General features: G+C 42.1%; 1 protein-coding gene across 13 annotated transcripts in view; it reads left to right on the forward strand.

The window, feature by feature from the left end:
- LOC140212728 (palmitoyl-protein thioesterase ABHD10, mitochondrial-like) overlaps positions 1-26,482 on the forward strand; it is a 137,163-nt gene that overhangs the window by 51,684 nt on the left and 58,997 nt on the right. For 11 of the 13 annotated variants that reach the window (XR_011889789.1, XR_011889790.1, XM_072283852.1 and 8 more), the window contains 3 exons: positions 12,575-12,634; positions 13,781-13,892; positions 22,357-22,494. Coding sequence is in view for 11 of the 13 variants with exons in the window: in XM_072283852.1 (XP_072139953.1) it covers positions 12,575-12,634; positions 13,781-13,892; positions 22,357-22,494 (310 nt within the window). In the remaining 2 variants the exon portion in view is untranslated. The remainder of the gene's footprint in view (positions 1-12,574; positions 12,635-13,780; positions 13,893-22,356; positions 22,495-26,482) is intronic. The other 2 variants (XM_072283858.1, XM_072283856.1) reach the window with 2 other exon arrangements.

The raw sequence follows: 26,482 nt of genomic DNA on the forward strand, positions 1-26,482 counted from the left end.
AGAGGGAGAGAGAGAAAAGAGCACAGTTACTTGCATATAATAGCTCGAGAATAGGTTGATGGATGGTTTCAGTTCGGGCAAGAAGGCGGTTGATAGAGTGGATGTGGAGAGGATGTTTCATATGATAGGGGAGTCTAAGACCAAAGGACACAGCCTCAGAATAGATGGGCATCCTTTTAGAACAGAGATGAGGAGAAATTTGTTTAGCCTGAGACTGGTGAATCTGTGGAATTCGTTGCCACAGGCAGCTGTGGAGGCCAAGTCTGTATGTATATTTAAGACAGAGGTTGGTGGATTCTTGATTGGTGAGGACATGAAGGGATCTGGGGAGAAGTCAGGAGATTGAGGCTGAGAGGAAAAATGGATCAGCCATGATGAAATGGCAGAGCAGACTTGGCCTAATTCTCCTCCTATGTCTTAGGGTCTTAATTAAATCAATGAAGTTCAAGAATTAAGACATTAAGAAAAGAAAGATTAGCTTTGTCACATGTGCATCAAAACATACAATGAAATGTGTCATTTGTGTCAACAAGTCCAAGGATGTGCAAGGACAGCCTGCAAATGTCGCCACACTTCCGGTGCCAACATAGCATGCCCACAAATTATTAACCCTATTGTGCATGTCTTTGCACTGTGGGAGGAAACCATGCGGTCACAGGGGGAACATATAAACTCCTTACAGGCAGCGAAGGAATTGAACCTGGGTTGTTGGTTCTATAATAGTGTTATGCTAACTGTTAAGCTACCATGCTGTCTTCCAGGAAAATAAAAATTCTCAGCCTTAAGTTCTTGAATGAAGCTTATCATGGTGTTGCCTCTCCCTGCACACTGGAAAGCACAGCTCTTCATGGTGATTGCCGCCACGGAACGATTGGCTTGAATGATCGTCAACACAAGAATATAACTTGTCTAAAATCATTTGAAGACTGTAGTCTGCTGTAGGTGAAGTCACCACTTACTGCCCACGAGATTCATTCCACAGTTAACAGTCCACTACAATCTTCTTTTGCATATTGGTTGTGTGTAGTTGTTTATTGATTCAATTATGCTTCTTTGTATTCACTGTGATCGCCTGCAACAAAATGGACATATACTTTGAATATTGCTGTGGGTTCAAAACAAAATGCTGAGTACCCATCATCTCAGTTAGCATCTCAAGAGAGAAGTGGAGCCATATTTCAGCTTGATGATATTTCCTGACCTGAATTGTTAAATCTGCTTTTTCTCTCTTTGCTGAGATGTTTGATGTGGATCATCTGCAGCATTTTCTATTTTTATTTCACATTTCCACATCTACACATCTGTGTACAAGATGAATAATAGATCAAGTGGACAACCAAAGACCTTTTCCCGGGCGGAAAAGGCTAATACAAGGGGGTATACTTTAAGGTGTTGGGAGGAAGCTACAGGGAGGCTGTCAGGGGTAGAGCTTTTAGACAGAGAGTGGTGAGTGTGTGAAAAGTAGTCATGGTAGAGGCATTTAAGAAACTCTTAAATATTCACATGGATGCAAGAAAAATGGAGGGCTACGGGGAGGGAGGTGTTTGATTTTAGAGTAGGTTAAAAGGTCAGCACAACATCGTGGGACGAAGGGCCTATATTGTGCTGTACTGTTCTCTGTTCTATGAATTTTGTTTTTAATAAAAAATATAAAAGGCCATTCAGCTCTTTACTGCAGCTCAGTTAGTCAATGCAATATTGGCAGATTTGCCTCAATATGATACTGTTCTCTCTCCCTTGCCTTTGCCTTTTGTATCTAGAAGTATTAATAATATTCAACAGCTTGAACCTTTTATGGTAGAGAATTCCACAGGTACACCACCCTCTAAGTGAAAAAATTTCTTCTCAGTCTGGAATATTGTGCTTTGTATCCTAAGGTAATCCCTGGGGTTCTGGACCAGGAATTGTCCTGTTGAGCCCTGTCAGAATGTTGTATGTTCTTTCATTTTTTTTGAAACTACAGTGAATTGAAGATCCAGTTGACCTAATCCCTCCTCATTCGATAGTGTTGCTATTTTGGGAATTAATCTGGTGAAACTTTGTTGCACTCCCTCTACGGGGTGGGAACATGATGGCATAGCAGCTAGTGCAATGCTTTACAGTGCCAAGTGTAAGACTAGGGTTTGATTCCTACCACCGTTTGACAGGAGTTTGTATGTTCTCCCTGTGACTGTGTGGGTTTCCTCTGGGTGCTCCGGTTTCCTCCCACAGTGCTATGTTAAACACAGAAGCACAATTTCAGCTGCTCAGCACAATCCTTAATTTAATTTGACACAAACAACACATTGCATTGTATATTAATGTGCATATGATAAATAAAGCTAATCTTTCAAACCTCAGTAAAACACTGTTAATCTGCTTTTCCTTGTTGGAATTCCAGTGGCTTTCTGGGCCCTCATTTTCGATGTTGTCTTTAAACTCACAGCCCTCTCTTTAAACTCACTGGGTTCTTCAGAAAATCTATTATACTGCTATATAATATCTTTTATCTTTTGGAGGGAAAAGTGAATTTGAAATAAATTAGTGTATTTCTAGGCATAATCTCCAGTAGTCTGATAAATCTGCCAATTTGCCACTGCCAACGCGCTGAGGGTGCTGGGTTGTCAGAAATTTATTGCCTATTCTTCCTTGGGTAAAGAAATCCAAAGTACCCACAATGCTGAATGTGTGTGGTCTCAATGAGGCAATGTATCATTGTAGTATTGTTGTTGGTCTGCAGTCAGATGTAGGATAGGCTGGGTAAGGAAGTTGGACTTCCTTTCCTGAAGGTCCTTAGTGAATCAAATTTCAGTTCTTTAATGACAATCCAGTAGTTTAATGGTCACATTATTGATGTTGGTATTTTTCCAGTGCTGGCTTTTATTTAATTAACTGAATGTACATTCTCGAGCTGCTCTGGTGGGATTGCAGTCATCTGTCTGAATTATTCATGCTGTGGGGCTGTGAGACAGAAAGGGTTATTCGTGGGAAATGAATAATGAGATTGAATTAAAAGATTCTAATTGTTAGAAATTTACAATATGGAAACCAATCTAATAATTGTGTCACTTCAATTAACTGTCCCACAACACTTGATATTCAAATGTTCCTATGTCTAACTCAGTCAATTAAAATGAGCAATCTTGCAAATGCAATTGATTAATAGAGATTGGACGCATTCAGTCTTACTGACCTAATGTCCAAAATGCTTCATGCTTAAATTAAAAATCATTTTTGATTATTGTTGCCAAGTTATTTGGTTCCCATCACTGTTTATAGCATTGACCTCTGAATTAAATCTACTCTGAATGTTTTACTTAGCGTTTACAGAAGATATCTTTGACCTGTAAATACCCTGTTGAACATCCAGAGTATTCAAAGTTTAAAGTGAATTTATTACCAGTGTACATATATGTCACCATATACAACCCTGAGATTCATTTTCTTGTGGGCATACTCAATAAGTCTATAGAATAGTAACTATAACAGGATCAATGAAAGACCACCCAACTAGGGCGTTCAACCAGAGTGCGGAAGACAATAAACAGCGCAAATGCAAATATAAATAATGAGAACATGAGATGAGGAGTCCTTGAAAGTGAGTCCATTGGTTGTGGGAACATCTCAGTGATGGGGCAAGTGTAGTTACCCCTCTGGTTCAAGAGCCTGATGGTTGAGGGGTAATAACTGTTCCCTAACCTGCTGGTGTGAGTCCCAAGGCTCTTGTACCTTCTGCTTTTCTACAGCAATATTTCATGTAGATGTGCTCAATGGTTGTGAGGGCTTTACCTATGATTTTCTGTTCAAGGGCATCGATATCCCCATACGAGGCTGTGATGCGGTCTGTCAATACTCTCTCCACTACACATCCATAGCAGTTTGTCAAAGTTTTAGATGTCACGCCGAATCTCCACAAACTCCTAAGGAAGTCGAAGCGCTGTGCTTTCTTCGCAATTGCACGTGTTAATAGCAGATGGAAATATTTTAATAAAGGAAGCAATTAAGGTCTTCTAGGTAGGAAAACTAAACAGCATTTTTGACCACTAACGGCTTCATTCCCCTTCACCTTTCTGCTTGTACTCCTACCACAACCCCCCCATCACCTTCTGGCTACTGCCCCCTTCCATTTGATGGTGTTTGACGGCTCTGGGCCTGTACTTACTGGATCTTAGAAGAGTGAAGGGGATCTCATTTTAAAAGAAAAATGAGTATTAAAAGGCTTAGCCAGAGTGGATATGGACAGGATGTTTCATATAGTGGGAGAGTCCAGGACCAGAGGGCATAGTCTCAGAATAGAAGTTCGTCCCTTTAGGACAGAGATGAGGAGGAATTTATTTAGCCAAGGGGTGGTGAATCTGTGGAGGCTAAGTCATTGGGTGTATTTAAAGTGGAGGTTGATAGATTATTGATTAGTGAGGGTGTCAAAGATCACGGGGAGAAGGCAGAAGAATGGTGGTGAGAGGGAAAATAAATTGGCCATGATGGAATAGCAGAGCAGACTCGGGCTGAATGGCCTAATTCTGCTCCTCTGTCTTATGGTCTTCCTTTCCAGTCCTCAGCTGAAACGTTGACTGTTTATGCTCCTCCATAGATGCTGCCTGACTGCTGAGTTCCTCCAGCATTTTGTGTGTTTTACTCCATTGTAGTGTAGCATGTTCAAAGTGTTGCTATACTGAAGGAGTGATTAAGGTTGTGCTGGTTGGTTCAAAAAGTGAATGGTTGAAGGGAAGTAGCTGATTTTGAACCTGGTGGTGTGTGACTTTAGGCTTCTGTGCCTCCTGTGCCATGATAGCTGCTCAATAGCATGGTCCAGTGGTGGGGAGGGATGTGCCTGTGATGTATTGGGATGAATCCACTATTGGCTGCAGCTTCTTGCTTTCCTGTTCATTCATGTTGCCATACCAGACCATAGTGCAACCAGTCAGGTCTTGACACAAGTGTTTCTGTAGATGCTGGAAATCCTGAGCAACACACACAAAATGGTAGCATAATGCTCACCTGATGGTTCGATTCCCATTACTATCTGTAATGATTTTGTACATTCTCCCCATAATCATGTGGATTTCTGAGTTTTCCAGTTTCCTCCCACATTCTAAAGCTGTATGGGTTAGGGTTAGTGAGTTGTGGGCATGCTAAGTTGGTGCCAGAAGTATGGCGACGTTTGTAGACTGCCCCCAGCACTTCCTTGGGCTCTGTTGGTTGCTGATGCAAACAAAACTTTTTGCTGTATGTGTGATAAATAAAATAAACTTTTAATCTTTAAGTGCTGGAGGAACTCAGTAGATCAGACAGCATCTATGAAAGGGATTAAACATTCAACATCTCATCAGGACTGGAAAGGAAAAGGGAAGGAGAAGGTGGCGTGAGAGGAAGGAGGACAAGCTGGAAGATGATGGGTGAGACCAGGTGAGGGAGAAGGTGGGTAGGGAATGGGGGATGCAGTAAGAAGTTGGGAAGTGATAGGTGGAGGAGATAAAGGGCTGAAGAAGAATGAATCTGATAGGAGAAGAGAGTGGACAATGGAAGAAAGGGAAGGAGGAGGGACACCAGAGGGAGGTCATGGGTAAGTCATGAGGGGAGATGAGAGGGTAACCAGGATGGGGAATGGAAAGAGAGAGATAGAGGAGAGTCTGGTATTGATTTGTGTTTGATAGTTGTGGGATTAATATTAGCTAGCAAGTGTTGGAGACTTTCCTCCTCCTTAAGAAGAACATGTATGCTTATGAAATGGGAAGTGGTTAGAGCCTGATTTTAACTTCTCACAGACAAGATGGCAGCTTCTTACAGCTAACTTTTTAGCCTGGATTAGATGTTTAACAATGGAATGGGCTTCAAATTTTAACCTTCTCATTTGAGGCTGCATTTGCTGCTCCTAACCCAAGACTCGTACTTATTACGGTAGGATAATGAATAGGTGGTTAGAACGTGCAGTTAAGATTTTGCATATCACTTAAGTTATGCAGTAATGGTAATGGCTTTTATCTGTAATAAAGGGTTATGAAAATTATATTACACCCTGTATCTGCATCTGCGAGGCTATTACCAGAAAGTAGATTGCATAAGGAGTTATTATGAAATGCACATGTAATGTTCAAAATAAATTTGAAACATCTGCATACAAATCAGACCCAGGGGACGAGGTGGTGATGAGTGGGAAAGGCTTCCCTGAGCACTACCTCACCAGTCAGCATTTAATCTTCATTATGTAATGGCTTTTGACAGATGCTGGAAGCCATAAGGAATAAAAATGTTTGTTTTCTGAGAAAAATGGGAGGGTGCCTGTTCTGTCTCCGTAATATGAATTCCTACACTTCATGTGTGTGAAAATGGGTAAAGGATGTTCTGTGCCACAGTGACAGGCCTATCTCAGTTCCAGGTACACACTGGTTTCCTCCCACGTTTCAAAGACGTTCAGGTTAGGGTGAGGAAGTTGTGGTCATGCTATGTTGGTGCTGGGAATGTGGCAACAGTTGCATCAAATCTTCACTGACTTGATTTGATGCAAATGACACTTATTCTATTTTATGTAGGGGTACAGCATGGAACAGACCTTTTCGGCCTAATGAGCCGCATTGCCTAACAGCCCACCTGTTTAACCCCAACCCAATCACAACACAATTTCAAATGGCCAATTAACCTACTAACTGGTACATCTTTGGAACATGGGAGGAAACCCGTGTATTCACGGGGAGGGCACACAAGCTCCTTACAGACAGTGCTGGAATTGACCATCAAACTCCGACACCCCAAATTGTAATAGCTACGCTACTGTGGCAAGGCATGTTATGATGGCAAATAAAACTAATCTTGACTTTACATGTGTAAAGTCTGAGGATGTAGGTTGGTGCACAAGATTTAAGGCTGACCTTCCCTGCAGGAACTCCAACTTCATTACATATTCTCTGGTTGTATTATTACATGGAATCACTGTTTTGCACAATGTTTATCCTTCAACATTTCTAGACAAAACACATTATCTAACAGTTATCATATTGCTGTTTTTCAATGCTTACTCTGCACAAAATGGCTGCCATCTTTCCTATAAGAGTACTTTACTGTTTGAAAGTACTTTGTGATGTGACACATGCTATAGAAATGCCTGTTCTTTTTATTAATCAGTATTGATGGAATGTATTTAATAGAAGTTTAGATAAGTAAATGGTGGGAGGGTTGAGGGGTATGGAGGGCTATGATGCAGGTGCGGATTGATGGGACTAGGCAGAATAACAGTTTGGCACAGACAAGATGGGCCTAGGGGCTGGTTTCTGTGCTGCAGTGTTCTATAACTCTATGTATTCTGTTTTCTGCCTGGAATTAACATGACAGGCTTTATAATAATTAGCCCTGATTTCAATTGTTTTCACTGTAACTTTAATATTTAAAATTTTTCTATAGACTAAACCAACTAAAATATATTTGCAATTACAGTATATAATTTGTAATGAAAAATATGAGATTAATACTATGCAGGGCTATAATTTTATTTTTTAAAAAGTGAAACAAAAATTATTCAGTGGTTTACAAGAGGTTATTTAAGCTTAGTATTTTATTGGTAAAATTAGCCTACTAATATTGTTTTTCCCATAGATGATTTTAGATCTTTCTTCATTGCATATATATATAAAATTGTAGCATCCTCACATCCTAAAATAATGTCATATGATAAAAAGTTTCTGGAATTCCTGAGATATATTAATACTGAATCACATGCAGAATAGCAGTTTGCCCTGTGTTTACTGTGAAAAGGAAGAGTGTGTGTGTACTAGTGTACAACAGGCAGTGTGGCCTATTTTTCATCTCCAGAGGCTTGGGTTGCTATTTTCTGTCTTTGCACATTTGAAAATCCAAGCAAAGCAGTAATGTCAATATCAGCAAAATGTTTTTTTTAATAAATTTTAGTTCCTTTGGAAGGAATAGCTATTAATTAAATATGGTCAGAGTAATAATACTCTTGTATAGGACAATAACAGTGATGGTCGTATTCTAGGTTTGTATCAGGCATATTATAAGGTCACAGTGAATGTTGTCTATGACAAATGAAGTTCTGGGGGCATCTGAACTGGGACCTTTGCTACAGTACTAGATGAAAATATAGGCGGGTGCGTTAGTAGGCTGGCAGATGAAGCCTAGATTGGTGATGATATGGATAGCATAGAAGATTGCCAAAGGATACAGCAGGATACAAGTCAATTGCAGATATGGGGAGAGAAATGGCAGATAGAGTTTGATCCAGCCAAATGGGAAGTATTGACCTTTGAGAGAGCAAATGTAAAGGGACAGTGCATTGTTAAAGGTAAGACGCTTCATGGTGTTGATGTACATACAGATGTTGGGGTCCTAGTCTATAGCTCCCTAAAAATGGCTGCACAGGTTGATAGAGTGGTTCAGAAGGCATAATGCAAGCTTGCCTTTATTAGTTGAGGCATTGAGTTCAAGAGTTGGGAAGTTATGTTGCAGCTTTATAAAACTCTTGTTGGACCACATCTGGAGTGTTGCATTCAGTCCTGGTTGCCTAATAATGGGAAAGATGTGTTGGCTTTGGAAAGGATACAGAAGAGGTTTACCAGGATACTGCTTAGTTTAGAGGACATGTTATGAAGAGACATTGGACGAATGTGGGTTGTTTTCTCTGGAGTGGCAGAGGCTGAGTAGAGATTTGATAGAAATTCAAAGATTATGAGAGGCTTAGATAGGGTACATAGCTGGTATCTTTTTCCCAGGGACAAAGTGTCTAATACTGGAGGGTAGTAAGGTGACAGAAGACGTGTTCAAAAGAAATGTGTGGAACATGTTTTTTTACACTGAGTGGTTGATGCGTGGAATACACTGCCTGGGGGTGGTAGTGGAGGCACATACGACAGAGGCATTTGAGAGGATCTTAGATTTTTTTTTCCTCTGGAAGAAGATGATGCCAGCGAACAACATGACTAAGGCGGCCTCCTCCCGACGGTTCACAAAATGACTTCTTTCACTTCTTTTACATCTTTTTCTTTCAAATGTAATCCTGCTAAAGTTGGAGCCTGTGATCTACATTTTGGTGGTGTGTTATCGGGCTGATTGAGCAATCTGGCACTTATCTGTCTCCGGGGATGTTTGGTGAGGCTTCAAGCAAAGTGTGCAGCCTCAAGGCCAAGAGGTCTGGAGCCCATGATCAGCTCCATTTTTTCACTGATCTCACTGATTAAAGTGTCGAGCAAGATTGAACTCATGAAGGCGAGCGGTTGTTCAGCACCATCTACCAGCCTCTCGCTCATTGCTGCCAGAGGGAGGTGTCTGTGTGTGATGGTCTCTCTTTCCCTGTCATCTGCTGCTCCTGAAGGAGGGTCCCTGCGTCCATATGGTCTCTCTCTCCTCGATGGTGCTGGAGCTCTGGGTCTTGGGCAAGGTTTAATCGATGGGGTTTGTGGATTGGACTCTGTAGTCCACGTTATGATGTGTTTCTGGTTTTTGGGGTCACTCCTTTTTTTGTTGCTATTTCGTGTGGTTTTGATCAGGAATTTTGAAGATAACGAATGAAACAGCGCTGGGTTGGTTGAACTGAGCTGGGCTGAATATGCCTAGACTCTTTCGATGACTGGTGGTTTGATGTTTTATGTTCTGTATTTTTTCGCTAGTTTTTTTAAATGCCTTTTGCGCCATTTGGCTTTTTTTGTGTATTGAGGGTTTGATGATTTTCTTTGAATGGGTTCCGCGGTGTTTGTTTGTGGCTGTCTGTGGGGTGAGAAATCTCACGGTTGTATACTGCATATGTACTTCGATAATATACTTTGCATCTTTGAATGGGTGGATAATGGAGGGATTTGGACATTGTGTTGGCTGTAGGGATTAGTTTCAATGAGCATTTACACTCAGTGGCCACGTTATTAGGTACAGGAGTGGAACCCGATCTGGTCTTCTGCTGCTGTACCCATCCACTTCATGGTTCAACATGTTGTGCATTCAGAGATGCTCTTCTGCACACCACTGTTGTAACGCGTAGTTATTTGAGTTACTGTCACCTTTCTGTCAGCTTGAACCAGTCTGACCATTCTCCTCTGACCTCTCTCATTAACAAGGCATTTTCAGCCACAGAACTGCTGCTCACTGGATGTTTTTTGTGGGTTTTTTTGGGTGTCATTCTCTGTAAACTCTAGAAACTGTTCTGTGTGAAAATCCCAGAAGCTGAGATACTCAAATCACCCTGTCTGGCACCAACAATCATTCCACGGTTAAAATCACTCAGATCACATTTCTTCCCCATCCTGATGTTTGGTGTGAACAACAACTGAACCTCTTGACCATGTCTGCAGGCTTTTATGCATTGAGTTGCTGCCATGTGATTGGCCGATTAGATATTTGCGTTAATGAGCAGCTGTGCAGGTGCACCTAATAAAGTGGCCACTGAGTCTAATTACTAGTTTAATTAGATCAGCACAATGTTGTGGGCTGGAGGAGCCTCTTCCTGTGCTGTACTCTTCTATTTCATTTGTTAACACTTCATTAATGTCAAATACTGTGATCCTAACATTAATTTGCAACAGTTTAAAATACACAATCAAATTTACATTCAAGTGAAAGATTGTTTTTGCTTCTGTGATAGAAAATGCCACTGACAATTTTAGAACAATTTAAACTACCAAATGGAATCCATTTTGGGTCTTGAATTCTAAACTCAAGATCATTTACAATAACATGGCTAAGCATTTTGTCTCTGGGCAAAAAATAATGGGGGGGGGGGCGGTTTGCTTTATCTGTCCAGCTAAGACCATAGTGTTGCATTCACAAGCTGTGACAATGGGCATTGCCAAAAGGTGGTCTCTCATCCATCTGAAGATTGACCCCAATGAAAATAGAAGTAAAAAAAATCTGTGTAATAATCCAGCACAGTCTTCTTCTCTGCCTATTAAGCCACTGGCATTTAGGGCAGCGATACAGGTCCTCCATCTCTGGTGGTGTTCAGGGCTTCCTTCATCGTGTCAGCAGTTTCAATCCAGTGCAGTGAACTCCAGTTAATTGAGGCACACTGGGACCAGTACATTTTGGCCCAGTTAAGCAGCTGCCCCAATTAGCTGAAGGCTCATGGAAATAGTTAAAAAGGTCTAAAAAAGACAAACTACTGTTAGAGTAACAAATTATGTATGTAAATGAAGTACAGAACAAATTGGAACACTAGCAATACTACTACAGTACAATGAACAAAATCAACCTCTAGTGCGGAGAACACACAAAGCTTTTGATGATTGTATCCTCCAAATCTTCATTTTCATTGTAACATTCAAGATGAATGTTGATCCCTTCAAATTCTTCATAGTTTCTAACTTGTTGAAGTAGTGAGATCGTTTCATTTTTGTTTCCAGCCATTTCAGGCATCTCCAACCCTGAATGCTTGACCACAATGCTTTACTTTACTTTATTGTCGCCAAACAATTGATACTAGAACGTACAATCATCAGAGCGATATTTGATTCTGCGCTTCCCACTCCCTGGATTACAAATATTAAATATTAAAAATAATAAAAATTAGTCAATATTAAAAATTTAAATTATAAATCATCAATAGAAAAATGGAAAGTAAGGTAGTGCAAAAAAAAAACTGAGAGGCAGGTCCGGATATTTGGAGGGTACGGCCCAGATCCAGGTCAGGATCCGTTCAGCAGTCTTATCACAGTTGGAAAGAAGCTGTTCCCAAATCTGGCCGTACGAGTCTTCAAGCTCCTGAGCCTTCTCCCGGGGGGGAAGAGGGACGAAAAGTGTGCTGGCTGGGTGGGTCGTGTCCTTGATTATCCTGGCAGCACTGCTCCGACAGCGTGCGGTGTAAAGTGAGTCCAAGGACAGAAGATTGGTTTGTGTGATGTGATGTGCTGTGCCGTGTTCACGATCTTCTGCAGCTTCTTCCGGTCTTGGACAGGACAACTTCCATACCAGGTTGTGATGCACCCTAGAAGAATGCTTTCTACGGTGCATCTATAAAAATTAGTGAGGGTTTTAGGGGACAGGCCAAATTTCTTCAGCTTTCTCAGGAAGTAAAGGCGCTGGTGGGCCTTCTTGGCAGTGAACTCTGCTTGGTTGGACCAAGTCATTTGTGATTGACCCCGAGGAACTTAAAGCTTTTGACTTGTTCCACTTGCGCACCACCGATGTAAATTGGGTTGTGTGGTCCACTACTCCTGAAGTCAACAACCAATTCCTTCGTCTTGCTGACGTTGAGGGATAGGTTATTGTCTTCGCACCATGCCACCAGGTTCTTAATTTCCTCTCTGTACTCAAACTCATCATTACCTGAGATACGGCCTACAATTGTGGTGTCATCAGCAAACTTATATATTGAGTTTGATGGAAACTTGGCTACGCAATCATGGGTGTACAGTGAGTACAGCAGGGGGCTGAGTACACAGCCTTGTTGGGCACCGGTGTTCAGAGTGATTGTAGAGGAGAGCTTGTCCCCTATTTTTACAGCCTGGGTCCGGTCTGTGAGGAAGTTGAAGATCCAGCTGCAGATCTGAGTGCTAAGGCCCAGGTTCTGGAGCTTAGGAATCAGTTTATTTGGAATGATGGTATTAAAGGCAGAGCTGTAGTCAATGAAGAGGAGCCTAACGTATTTGTCTTTATTCTCCAGGTGTTCTAAGGAGGAATGTAGGGCAAGAGAGATGGCATCTGCCGTTGACTTGTTGCTCCGGTAGGCGAATTGCAAAGCGTCGAGGCTGTAGTTGATGTGTGCCATAACCAATCTCTTGAAGCACTTCATAGCAATTGATGTCAGAGCCACAGGTCGATAGTCAGTCAGGCATGCCACCTTGCTCTTCTTCGGCACCAGGAAACATTTCTGAATTGTCTTCTGCTTATTTCTTGCTAACAATCAGTGATAGTAATCACTGCTTTTTGAACACAAACACATGCAATTGACGCTATTTAAAAAAACTGTTTGCTCTAATGAATGTATGGTGTAGTGTTTAACGGCCACACAAGCACACACGACTGACACAAGTTAGAAACTGTTCAGCAACAGTCTCCTGTCCCAATTAAGTGGCATAGTGTTCCAAATTAATGAAGGGGATCCTGGCTATTCTCTCAATTAGCTTTTGTTCTTTAAGAGTTGCCCCAAATAAGCGGCTGCACCAGTTAACCGATGGCCCAATTAACTGGAATCCACTGAATTGGATACAGTAGAGCCACTAGGCCACCTACTGGTTGTAATGTTGATATCAACTCTAATGAGATCCATTAGTCTGTAGCTGCTAGGTAGCCTTTTTGCATGTTTTGAATGTAGCACGACTATGCTTTTGGTTTAAATCGAAGGTTGTAATATAGATCAAATTGAAAATTAAATTTGGTCTAAGATTGAGTTGGGGAATCAAGAATTAGAGGGCATTAAGTTAAGAGGTGAAACATTTAATAGGAATTTTTTTTTACATGGGGTGGTATCTCTGTGGAATCAGCTGTCAGAGGAAGTGGATGAGGCAGGTGCAATCACAACTTTTAAAAGGTAGTTGGATGTGTTTGTCAATTAGAAAGGTTGAACAGAAGAGAATCTGCAGATGCTGAAAATCCAGAGTAAGCATGCAGAACGCTGCAGGAACTCAGCAGGTCAGGCAGCATCTACGGAGGGGAGTAAATAGTTGACGTTTCAGGCTAAGGCCCTTCTTCGGGAATCTGTAGTTTTATAAAGTCATGGGCCAAATCCTGGCAAATGGTATGAGGTTGACAGGGAGCATCATGGACTAGTTGCACTGAAGGGTCTTTTACCTTGCTGTATGATTATGATGATCTGATTTTTCGAATTAAGTCTATAACTTACTTGGGTTGTTGGTGTTTCTCTGTTCAGGTTTGATTACACCGGCTGTGGTAGCTCAGAAGGAAATTCTGAGGATTGCTTGTTAAGGGATTGGAAGAATGATGTACTAACAGTCTTGGATAATCTTACCACAGGACCGCAGGTCAGTACTGGGAACCCTTTTGCTATTTCTGTTTTATTAACTACCTGTATTCACTGAGCTGTAATGAACTTCATTTTCCCAATGTTAATTGAGAATAATCCATTAATATCTTTCAAATGTTAATTGGTTAAATATGTACAAGAGACAAATATTCAGAGTTTGTACTCAAGATGCTTGGGTGAGATGAATTGGCACAGGCCTAAGGCTGATGGACTTTTGAGTGAATTATTTTATGAAAATCCCTTCCCTCTATTGATGGACAAGCATGTCATTTGTAATTTTTAAGGGACCGCTACGAATTGTTGGAGCTGATGAGTCTAGGGCTTCACAAAAATAAACATAGAATATAGAACACTACAGCGCATTATATTGTACCAACCTTTTAACATACTCTAAGATCAATTAACCCTTCCCTCCCAAAAACACTCCATTTTTCTTTCATCCATGTGTCTTAAGTCTTTAAAATGCCAAAAGGAAATGTTGGACATTTCAAAAAGAAGGATCTTATATTTATGAAGTAAGTAACCACTCGACAAGTGTGACAGACCAGAGAGAAAAGTAGCGCAGAGCTATCTCACTGGAGATAGTGTCACTGCTTTTCTCAGTAGTGCTGGGAAATGCTTTGGAAATTCGCACAATGGTTCTGTAAAGATCTACACTCTAGCCACTTTATTGGGTACCTCCTTTGACTAATGAAGTGGCCACTGAGTGTACTTCCATATATCAGAATTAGGTTTATTATCACCGGCATGTGTCGTGGAATTTGTTAACTTAGCAGCAGCAGTTCAATGCAATACATGATCTAGAAGAAAAAATAATAAGTAAATCAATTACAGAAGGTATATATTAAATAGATCAAAAATAGTGCAAAACAGAAATGATATATATTAAATAGGTAGTGCCCATGGGTTCAATGTCCATTTGGGAATTGGATGGCAGAGGGGAAGAAGCTGTTCCTGAATCTCTGAGTGTGTGCCTTCAGGCTCCTGTAGCTCCTTCGTGACAGTAACAGTGAGAAAAGGGCATGTCCTGGGTGATGGGATCCTTAATAATAGATGCCGCCTTTCTGAGGCACAGCTCCTTGATGTCTTGGATACTATAGAGGCTGGTACCCAAGATGGAGCTGACTAATAATACAACTGTCTGTAGCTTCTTTTGGTCCTGTGCAGTAGCCTCGCCCCCACCCCCCATGCCAGACAGTGACGCAGCCTGGTAGAATGCTCTCCACGGTATATCAATAGAGGTTTTCGAGTGTTTTAGGTGACAAACCAAATCTCTTCAAACTCCTAATGAAGTATAGCCGCTGTCTTGCCTTCTTTATAGCTGCATCAATATGTTAGATCCTCAGAGATCTTGACACCCAGGAACTTGAAGCTGCTCACCTTCTCCACTTCTGATCCCTCTATGAGGATTGGTATATATTCATTCATCTTACCCTTCCTGAAGTCCACAATCAGCTCTTTCATCTTACTGACGTTGAGTGCCAGGTTGTTGCTGTGGCACCACTCCACTAGTTGGCACATCTCACTCCTGTACGCCCTCTCGTCACCACCTGAGATCCTATCAACAATGGTTGTATCATCAGCAAATTCATAGATGGTATTTGAGCTGTGCCTAGCCACACAGTCATGGGTATATAGAGAGTAGAGCAGTGGGATAAGCACACATCCCTGAGGTGCACCAGTGTTGATTGTCAGCGAGGAGGATATGTTATCACCAATTCTCACAGATTGTGGTCTTCTGGTTAGGAAGTCGAGGATCCAATTGCAGAGGGAGGTACAGAGGCCCAGGTTCTGTGTCTTACCAATCAGGATTGTGGGAATAATGATGTTAAATGCTGAGCTATAGTTAACGAACAGCATCCTGACGTAGGTGTTTGTATTGTCTAGGAGATCTAAGGCTGTGTGAAGAGCCATTGAGATTACATCTGCCGTAGACCTATTGTGGCGATAGGCAAATTGCAGTTGGTCCAGGTCTTTGCAGGAGCTCATTCTAGTCATGACCAATCTCTCAAAGCATTCCATCACCGTGGATGTGTGTGCTACTGGGCGATAGTCATTAAGGCAGCTCACATTACTCTTCTGAGGCACTGGTATAATTGCTGCCTTTTTGAAGCAGGTGGGAACTTCTGACCAGAACAATGAGAGGTTGAAAATGTCCTTGAATACTCCGACCAGTTGGTTGGTACAAGTTTTCAGAACCTTACCAGGTACTCCATCAGGGCCTGCAGCCTTACAAACGTTTACCCTCCTGAAATCTGCCCCTGACACAGAGATCACAGGGTCACCTGGTATAGTAGGGATCTTCACAGCTGTAGTTATATTCTCTCTTTCAAAGTGGGCATGAAGGCGTTGAGCTTATCTGGGAGTGAAGCATCACTGCCATTCATGCTACACACATCAAAGTTGCTGGTGAACGCAGCAGGCCAGGCAGCATCTCTAGGAAGAGGTACAGTCGGCGTTTCAGGCCGAGACCCTTCGTCAGGACTCACGAAGTCTTGACAAAGGGTCTCGGCCCGAAACGTCGACTGTACCTCTTCCTAGAGATGCTGCCTGGCCTGCTGCGTTCACCAGCAACTTTGATGTGTGTTCCTTGAATTTCCAGCATCTGCAGATTTCCTCGTGTCTGCCATTCATGCTATTGGGTTTTGCTTTGTTGGAAGTAATGTCCTTTAAACCCTGCCAGAGTTGATGTGCACCCAATGTCGCCTCCAACCTGGCTTGGAATTGTTTCTTCACTCTTAAAATAGCCCTCCATGAGTCATACCTGTTTTTCTTGTACAGACCTGGATCACCAGACTTAAATGCCACAGATCTAGCCCTCTTCAGATGACACACCTCCTGGTTCACCCATGGCTTTTGGTTTGGGAATGTACAGCATGTTTTCATTGGAACAGTCATCCACTCAGGTTTTAATGAAGTCAGTAACATCTGCGGCGTACTCATCCAGATTCGAAGATGAATCCCTGAATCCACTGATTCAAGGCAGTCCTGTAGACGCTCCTGTGCTTCCCTTGTCCGTACCTTCTTAGTCCTCACTACTGGTGCTGCAGTCTTCAGTCTCTGCCTATACTCAGGGAGTAGAAGTACAGCCAGGTGATCAGACTTCCTGAAGTGAGAGCGTGGAATAGTACAGTAGGCATTCTTGATGGTGGTGTAGCAATGGTCCAGTGTGTTGTTTCCTCTGGTATTACAAGTGATCTGTTGATGGTAATTGCTTAGTGATTTTTTTCAGACTGGCCTGGTTAAAATCTCCCAAAACGATGGTGAAGGCATTAGGGTGTGCTGTTTCGTGCATGTTGATCTCATTGCTCAGATCATCTAAAGCCTGATTGACATTGGCCTGAGGTGGAATGTAAACTGCTACCAAAATGACCCCAGAGAACTCCTGTGGTAGGTAAATTGGATGGTGCTTAATTGCGAGATATTGCAGGTCTGGTGAACAGAATTCATGGCCTTCTGCTACTGTAGCCCATTCACCTTAAGGTTTGACATGTGTGTTCAGAGATACTTTTCTGCACACCACTGTTGTAGTGCATGGTTGTAAGACCATGGGAGCCGAATTAGGCCATTTGGCTCATTGAGTCTGCTCCGCCGTTTCACCATGGCTGATCCAATTTTTCTCTCAGCCCCAATCTCCTGCCTTCTCCCCATATCCTTTCATGTCATGACTAATCAAGAATCTATCAACCTCTTTCTTAAATATACTCAATGACTTGGCCTCCACAGCCACCTGTGGCAACAGATTCCACAACTTCTCCACTCTCTTGCTAAAGAAATTCCTCCTCATCTCTGTTCATTTTCTCCCACAGAACTGCTGCTCACTGGATGTTTTAGTTTTGGTCTTTTTGCGCCATTCTTTGTAACTCTAGAGACTGTTGTGTGTGAAAATCCCAGCATATCAGCAGTTTGTGAGATGCACAAACCACCCCATCTGGCATCAACAATTATTCCACTCAGATCTCATTTCTTCCCCATTCTGATATTTGGACTGAACCTCTTGACCATGTCTGCATGCTTTTATGCATTGAATTACTGCCACATGATTGGCTGATTTGATATTTGTATTAATATGCAGCTCTACAGGTATACCTAATATGGTGGCTACTGAGTGGACAATGTGCGAAGGCTCGTCGATTGTTGGTGTGTGATCAGCTTTACGTGTGTGTGTGTGTGTGTGTGTGTGTGGTGTGTGTATGTATGGTGCTATACACAAAACAGAAGCTTCAAGGATCCACTAGCATAGCAGTTCTATTACCAATAACAGAAGCCAGAGAGACAAGTTCAAATCCCATCACAGCAGCTAAAAATTTTGAATTTGCTTCCTGGGCAATTAAGTCTGGACAATAAATGTTGGGTTCGCCCACATCCAGTGAATGATTGAAATAAAATATACAGAGGAAGTCACAAGGCATATTAGGCTATCAATTGTGGACTTTCTCTTTTGTGTTCCGCTCATGGCTTTTGTATCTCATAGCTGCTTGCATTTATATAGAGCCTTTTTTCAAAAAAAGAAAGTTGAAACCGGGTGATAATGAGGGCCTTACGAAACAAAGTGGAATTCTGTTGTATATGTATGAAGAGCAACAACTAATCTGCTGGAGGGACTCAGTGAGTGAGTTCCTCCTGAATATTGTGGCTCCATATTTCAGCACCTGTGGTCTCTTCTGTCTTGAGAATTCTTTGAGAATGTGACAAAGCACATTGATGAAGGTAGAGCTGTGGAAGTGTTGTATGTGGATTTTAGTAAAATGTTTCCCCATAACAGGCTCATTCAGAAAGTCAGGAGGCATGGATTCCAGGGAGACTTGACTGTGTGAATGCAGAATTGGTTTGCCCACAGAATGCTGAGGGTGGTAGTAGGTGGAGAGTATTCTGCCTGGAGGTTAGTGACCTGTGCTGTTCCACAGGGATCTGTTCTGGGATCCTTGTTTTATGTGACTTTTATAAATTACTTGGATGAGGAGGTGGAAGGGTGAGTTAGTAAGTTTGCAGATGACACTGAGGCTGTCTACAAGAAGGGTCAGAGCCGTCTCTATTTCCTTTTTTTATATATATAATTTTTATTGAATTTTCAAAGTAAATACAAGAGAAAAAAAAATCTACCCTCCCCCCTCCCCTTAACCCTCCCCCCGATATATACTACTACCTAAAGAGAAAAGAAAAGAAAAAGAGGAAAAAAAAGAAGAACCGCCTGAATATTGGAAGGTTTCCACATGCTCCATGGGATTAAAAATAAATTTTATATATATTTGTTACTTTCCCCAAGGAACCAAGATCTTTATCATATCTAAAACATTACTTAGCTTCTCAACTCTCATAGTTCCCTGGGGAATCTCTTTGAACTTCACTATGTTGCAAGTGTTTCCCTCCCAATCATCCAGGCAAAAAGGAAAAATAATAGATGAGATACAAAAAAAGAAAAAACAAAATACCCCCCCACTAATGTTGTGAATGAAAAGATACACAATACTACCCCCCTCCATTTTGCGGGTCGTGGCTATTGCCATGTTTGCACACATGAATAACGTAGCGATTGGTCAGTGTTTCTTCCAGCTCCCCCGTAACAAAAAATTGTGTGTGTATGTATATATATTATAAAAAAGATATTAATGTCATTATTCCCAGCTAGTATTCCTCAAATTTTAACCTTTCTTCCCCTCCCTCATATAATTAATAATATATTTATATATTCATCAGCCTAAAAATCCAACAGGCCTATTCCTTGATCTAGTCTTCATCTTCAATCCATCTCGCTCCTCTGGGTTTGTTCTTGTATCTGGTGAATATTCAAAGAATCTCGCACAAACTCCTCCGCTTTCCGGTAATCGTCAAAAAATCTTTTTTTTCCACCAGTTAAAAAAATCTTCAAGATTGCAGGATAACGCAATATAAATTGATAACCGTGATCCCATAGGGCTTTTTTCACTGGATTAAATTTCTTCCTTCTCTTCAAAAGTTCATAACTTATGTCAGGGTAGAAAAAAATTTTCTTCCCTTCTATCATCAGTGGCCCTTTTCTCTTCTTGGCAGCTGCCTGTAGAATCCTTTCTTTGTCTTGAAATCTTAAGAATTTTATTAAAATTGATCGTGGATATTGGTCATCTATTGCTGAATTTCAATTGATCGGTCTTCCTCTTTCATTTGCAAGGTTTTCGGGATCCATCTTTGAAAAAATTCTATTGGATTATCTCCTTCTATACCTTCTTTAAGACCAACAATTTTAATATTATTACGTCTACTAAAATTTTCCAACACGTCCACTTTCTCCAAGAGTCGATTTCTTTCCGTGTTCCAGACAAGCACATCATTTTCTGTTTTTTCCACTCTATCGTTAATATGCTCCATTGTTCTTTCCATCTTCTGAAGTTTCTTATCTATTTTATCCTGTCTTTTCATAGCTTTATCATAGCACATCTTCATGTCTCTAAGCTCTGTTCTTAATTTTCTTAGTTCAGCCGTTAATTGCAATAAAGCCTCTCTTATGTCTCCGTCGTCTCCTTTACTTCCAGTCTCTTCCAGTTCTTCCTCCTCCTCTTCATCTGTATTCTCTGCGGAATCCAATTCTGACTCTGAGTCATTTTCAATTGCAGTGGCCGTTGGTTCTTGTAGTTTAAGTTGTGTCGATTTGCGCATGCGTACTTCTTTGCGCATGCGCATTTCCGGCATCTTCTTCCGAGAGACCACTACCGCCGCCATTGCTCCCTGTTCTCCTACGCCAGAGATAAAATGTGTCTCCTCGGAAGGAGATCCAACCTGAATCCGAGGCTCCATCACTGCAGTAGGCCCTCGTCTCTATTTCCTGAGGAGACTGAGGTCCTTTAACATCTGCTGGACGATGCTGAGGATGTTCTACGAGTCTGTGGTGGCCAGTGCTATCATGTTTGCTGTTGTGTGCTGGAGCAGCAGGCTGAGGGTAGCAGACACCAACAGAATCAACAAACTTATTCGTAAGGCCAGTGATGTTGTGGGGATGGAACTGGACTCTCTCACGGTGGTGCCTGAAAAGAGGATGCTGTCTAAGTTGCATGCCATCTTAGACAATGTCTCCCATCCACTACATAATGTACTGAGTGGGCACAGGAGTACATTCAGCCGGAGATTCATTCCACCGAGATGCAACACAGAGTGTCATAGGAAGTCATTCCTGCCTGTGGCCATCAAACTTTACAACTCCTTCCTTGGAGGGTCAGACACCCTGAGCCAATAGGCTGGTCCTGGACTTATTTCATAATTTACTGGCATAATTTACATATTACTATTTAACTATTTATGGTTCTATTACTATTTATTATTTATGGTGCAACGGTAACGAAGGCCAATTTCCCCCTGAGATCAATAAAATATAACTATGACTATGACCATGAAAGGTTGGTAGTGTTGTGGATCGTGTGGAGAGTTGTTGTAGATTACAACGGGACATTGACAGGATGCAGAACTGCGCTGAGAAGCGGCAGGTGATGTTCAACCCGGAATATTCTGAAGTGATTCATTTTGAAAGGTTGAATTTGAAGGCAGAATACAGGGTTAATGGCAGGATTCTTCGCAGTGTCGAGGAACAGAGGCATCTTGTGGTATGTACCAATAGATTCCTCAAAGTTGTCATGCAAATTGGGAGGGTTGTTAAAGAAGGTATATGGTGTGTTGGCCTTCAGTATTTAGGGTGCTGATTTCTTGAGTCAGTGCAGGTAGTCAATAAGGTGCAAAGTTACAATGAGATAGATTGTGAGGCCAAGATTCCATCTTATTGTACTAGGGGAACTGTTTAATGGTCTTATAACAGTGGGATAGAAGCTGTCTTTGAGCCTGATGGGACGTGCTTTCAGGTTTTTGTATCTTCTGCCCGATGGAAGAGGGGGAAGAAGAGAGAATGTCTAGGCCTTCACTTTTCACTGATTCTTTAACATTTCTGGTACAAAGTTCAAAAGTTCAAGTAGAATACTACCCTGGGATTCATTTTCTTGCTGGCATTCACAGAAGAACAGAGAAATACAATAGAATCAGTGGAAAACTACACACAAAGACTGACAAACAACCAATGTGTAAAAGGAGACAACTGTGTAAATACAAAAAAGAATAATAAATGGATAGATAGATAGATAATATAATAGTGAGAACATGAGCTGTAGAGTCCTTAAAAGTGAGTCCATAGGTTGTGGAATCGGTACACTGTTGAGGTGAGTGAAGTTAACCACACTGGTTCAGGAGCGTGATTGTTGAGGGGTAGTAACTGTTCCTGATCTAAGGCACCCGTACCTCCTTTCTGATGGCAGCAGTAAGAAGAGAGTGTGGCCTGGATGGTGAGGGTCCTTGATGATGAATGCTTCTTTCTTGTGGCAACGCTCCTTCTAGATGTCCTTAATGGTGGGGAGGACTTGACCTGTGATAGACTGGGCTTTGAAAAGTTTGTGTGGAAAAAAAAACATTAAGCCTCAGTTGGCTCTCCTCTGCCTCCAACTCTTCAGATTCTGGTGGGCTCCAGCATGGGAGGATGGCTCATGTTACTGGCTTCCCTTGCCAGACCAGAGAAAGTAGCTGGAATGGTTGGCATAGCAACAGCTGCTGATCACCTTGTAACAGCGTTTAGACAGCTCCCCGCAGAGGTAAGTGAATCCGCACTAATACTTGCATGATATAAAGGGAGATTTTGGATTCTGCGGAGTGCCACTGCTGTGGATTGAGGGATAAGTCTGAGAGACAGATTCTCTGGTTATTATCATTCGCCGCTGTGTAGTCCAGTTGCAACAGTGACTGTTTTTCCAAAGTGCTTTAGAACATCCTCAGATAAAATATAAAAATCTTTATAAGCACAAGAGATTCTTTGGAAGCTAGAAATCCAGAGCAACACATACAGAATGCTGGAGGAACTCACAATTTATAGCTATTTTGTCTTTGCACTGTGCATTTTCCTCGAAACAACACATTTCATGTAATTTGAATCAGTGATAATAAATCTGATTCAGTCTGGGCTCCTTCAACATTTCCTTTAGTGCTGCTACTGGAACATGACATGCTCTCCTGTCTACAAACTGCAACAACATCTCTACGCGCTGAACTAACTTATCTCTGCTGGAAAACCCTTCTAATCACAGAAGTCCTTTGTTGATGGGCTATTACATAAACCTAATCACAAGTATATTTAAAGCAACACACACAAAATGCTGAGGAACTCAGCAGGTCAGACAGCATCTGTGGATAGGAATAAACAGTCCATGTTTCAGGCCGAGATCCTAGAATCTTTATAATTTTTTCACGTTTTTCTTTCTTTTCCCACTGGAAATTTCACTGAATCTGAAACCTTAGACCTTTTTGAAGAGTGCATTCCCGAGACACTGCAATCTCGTAATTCAGCTGCCTGGTTTGTTCTTAACCAGTGCCACACATATGAAAATCGTTCATAAACACAAGAGATTCTGCTGGTACTGAAATTCTGAAGCAACACACAAAGTGCTGGAGGAACTCATCAAGTCAGGCAGCATCTATGAAGGGTCTTGGCCCAAAACCTAGACTATTTATTCCTCTCCACAGATGCTACCTGACCTGCTGATTTCCTCGAGCATTTTGTGTATGTTACAAAAATAAAATTTTGTAGCCACGTTTCACCTTTCTAGAAATTCAGCCACACATTTGTAGTCACAAGTTGCACAGACGTCAGTGAAAAGATTTCCACATAGGACATGTGTGGGGACATTATTCTGGCCTTGTAACAATGCTGTAGAGTGTGGCCTCAGGAGTCAGCTCATGTTTTGAGGTGTGCCTGTCATTGGAGATATTCTACACAATCATGTTTTAATTGTGCTATTTCTGGAGAAGGTTCTAGCACAGGACTGGGGAACCATCTTTAAAGGTTTAAAAATATTTTAAAGATTTGCTTTATTTGTCACATGTACATCAAAACATGCAGTGAAATACATTATTCTGTACTGGGGACAGTCCACAAGTGTCGTCATGCTTCCGGTACCACCAAAGCATGCCCACAACTCACTAACTCTAACCGTACGCCTTTTTTGGAACGTGGGAGGAAGCCAGAGCACCTGGGGGAAACCCATGCAGTCACAGGCAAACTGTTTACAGGTAGCGGCGGGAATTGAACCTTGATCAGTAATTGCTGGTACTGTAAAGCAACACTCTTACCACTATGCTACCGAGCCTTGGGTAGCTACAGATCTTGGGTAGATCCCCTCATGAGCAATGATCTTTGCATCATCAGTAGGGACGGGAGAGGTTCCAGAGGATTGGAGTTTTGCAGATGTTGTTCCCTTATTCAAAAAAGGGAGTAGAGATAGCCCAGGAAATTATAGACCAGTGAGTCTGACTTCAGTGGTTGGTAAGTTGATGGAGAAGATCCTGATAGGCAGAATTTATGAACATTTGGAGAGGCATAATATGATTAGGAATAGTCAGCATGGCTTTGTCAAAGGCAGGTCGTGCCTTACGAGCCTGATTGAATTTTTTGAGGATGTGACTAAACACATTGATGAAGGAAGAGCAGTAGATGTAGTGTATATGGATTTCAGCAAGGCATTTGATAAGGTACCCCATGCAAGGCATATTGAGAAAGTAAGGAGGCATGGGATCCAAGGGGACATTACTTTGTGGATCCAGGACTGGCTTGCCCACAGAAGGCAAAGAGTGGTTGTTGATGGGTCATATTCTGCATGGAGGCCGGTGACCAGTGGTGTGCCTCAGGGATCTGTTCTGGCACCCCTTCTCTTCATGGTTTTTATAAATGACCTGGATGAGGAACTGGAGAGATGGGTTAGTAAATTTGCTGATGACGCAAAGGTTGGGGATGTTGTGGATAGTGTGGAGGGCTGTCAGAGGTTACAGTGGGACTTTGACAGGTTGCAAAACTGGGCTGAGAAGTGGTAGATGGAGTTCAACCCAGATAAGTGTGAGGTGGTTCATTTTGGTAGGTCAAATATGATGGCAGAATATAGTATTAATGGTAAGAGTCCTGGCAGTGTGGAGGATCAGAGGGATCTTGGGGTCCGAGTCCATCGGACCACTCAAAGCTGCTGCGCAGGTTGACTCTGTGGTTAAGAAGGCATACGGTGCACTGGCCTTCATCAACCATGGGATTGAGTTTAAGAGCCGAGAGGTAATGTTACAGCTATATAGGACCCTGGTCAGACCCCACTTGGAGTACTGTGCTCAGTTCTGGTCACCTCACCACAGAAAGGATGTGGAAACTATAGAAAGGGTGCAAAGGAGATTTACAAAGATGTTGCCTGGATTGGGGAGCATGCCTTATGAGAATAGATTGCATGAACTTGGCCTTTTCTCCTTGGAGCGACAGAGGATGAGAGGCAACCTGATAGAGGTGTATAAGATGATGAGAGGCATTGATTGTGTGGCTAGTCAGAGACTTTTTCCCAGGGCTGAAATGGCTAACATGAGAGGGCACAGATTTAAGGTGCTTGGAAGTAGGTACAGAGGAGATGTCAGGGGTAAGTTTTTTACGCAGAGAGTGGCGAGTGCGTGGAATGGGCTGCCGGCGATAGTGGTGGAGGGTCTTTTAAGAGACTCCTGGATAGGTAAATGGAGCTTAGAAAAATAGAGGGCTACGGGGTAACCCTAGGTAATTTCTAAAGTAAGTACATGTTTGACACAGCTTTGTGGGCCGAAGGGCCTGTATTGTGCTGTAGGTTTCTGTGTTCTAAGTTCTGTGAACTCTCTTGTGGACCTCAGCTTTCTCATCAGTACCACCTCTCCCATTCTCAACAGCTTGACTGAATCCCCAGCCAAAGTGTTGGTCCATCTGTTTCTTCTTCCCCCTCTAGTATTCTATCTCACTATCTGCCTTGGCCCTTCCCTAAAGTGCGTTACCAGTACTTAATAATGACCGATACCATGGATGGTGAGTGCTGCTGGGTTACTGCAGCATTGTGGTTGGGCTTTGGGGTTAGTATTCCTAATCAAGAGTCATGAGTTCAAATCCCACTACAATATCTGGTAACTTTGGTTGACAGTGTGCCAAAAGGCTTCTTTCTGCACTGTGTCCACTGCCCTTGCCTGGTCTTATCAATACACCACCCTGGACTGCTAAACACCTGTGTTCAAGAGCTAATGGGAATAAATATACGGTTCATGTTAGACCATAAGACATTCAGCCCATCGAGTCCACTCCACCATTTTATCATGGCTGATCCCTGATCTCATTAAACACCATACACTTGCCCTCTCACTGTATCCTTTGATTCCCAGACCAATCAGGAATCTCGAACTTCCACTTTAAATATACCCACAGACTTGGCCTCCACCACAGTCTGCGGCAGAGCAGTCCACAGATTCACCACTCTTTGGCTAAAAAATTCCTCCTTACTTATGTTCTAAAAGGTCGTCCCTCAATTTTGAGGCTGTGCCTTCTAGTTCTGAATATGCCCACCAGAGGAAATATCCTCTCCACATCCACCCTGCCTCATCCTTTTAACGTTCAGCAGGTTTCAGTGAGGTCCCCACATATCCTTCTAAATTCCAGTGAGTACAGGCCCAAAGCTGCCAAACGCTCCTCATATGTTAACCCCTTCATTCCCAGAATTGGCCTCGTAAACCACCTCTGGACTCCAGTGACAACTCATCCTTTCTGAG

This window comes from Mobula birostris, chromosome 20, assembly GCF_030028105.1.
Source record: "Mobula birostris isolate sMobBir1 chromosome 20, sMobBir1.hap1, whole genome shotgun sequence".
Classification (NCBI taxonomy): domain Eukaryota; kingdom Metazoa; phylum Chordata; class Chondrichthyes; order Myliobatiformes; family Myliobatidae; genus Mobula; species Mobula birostris.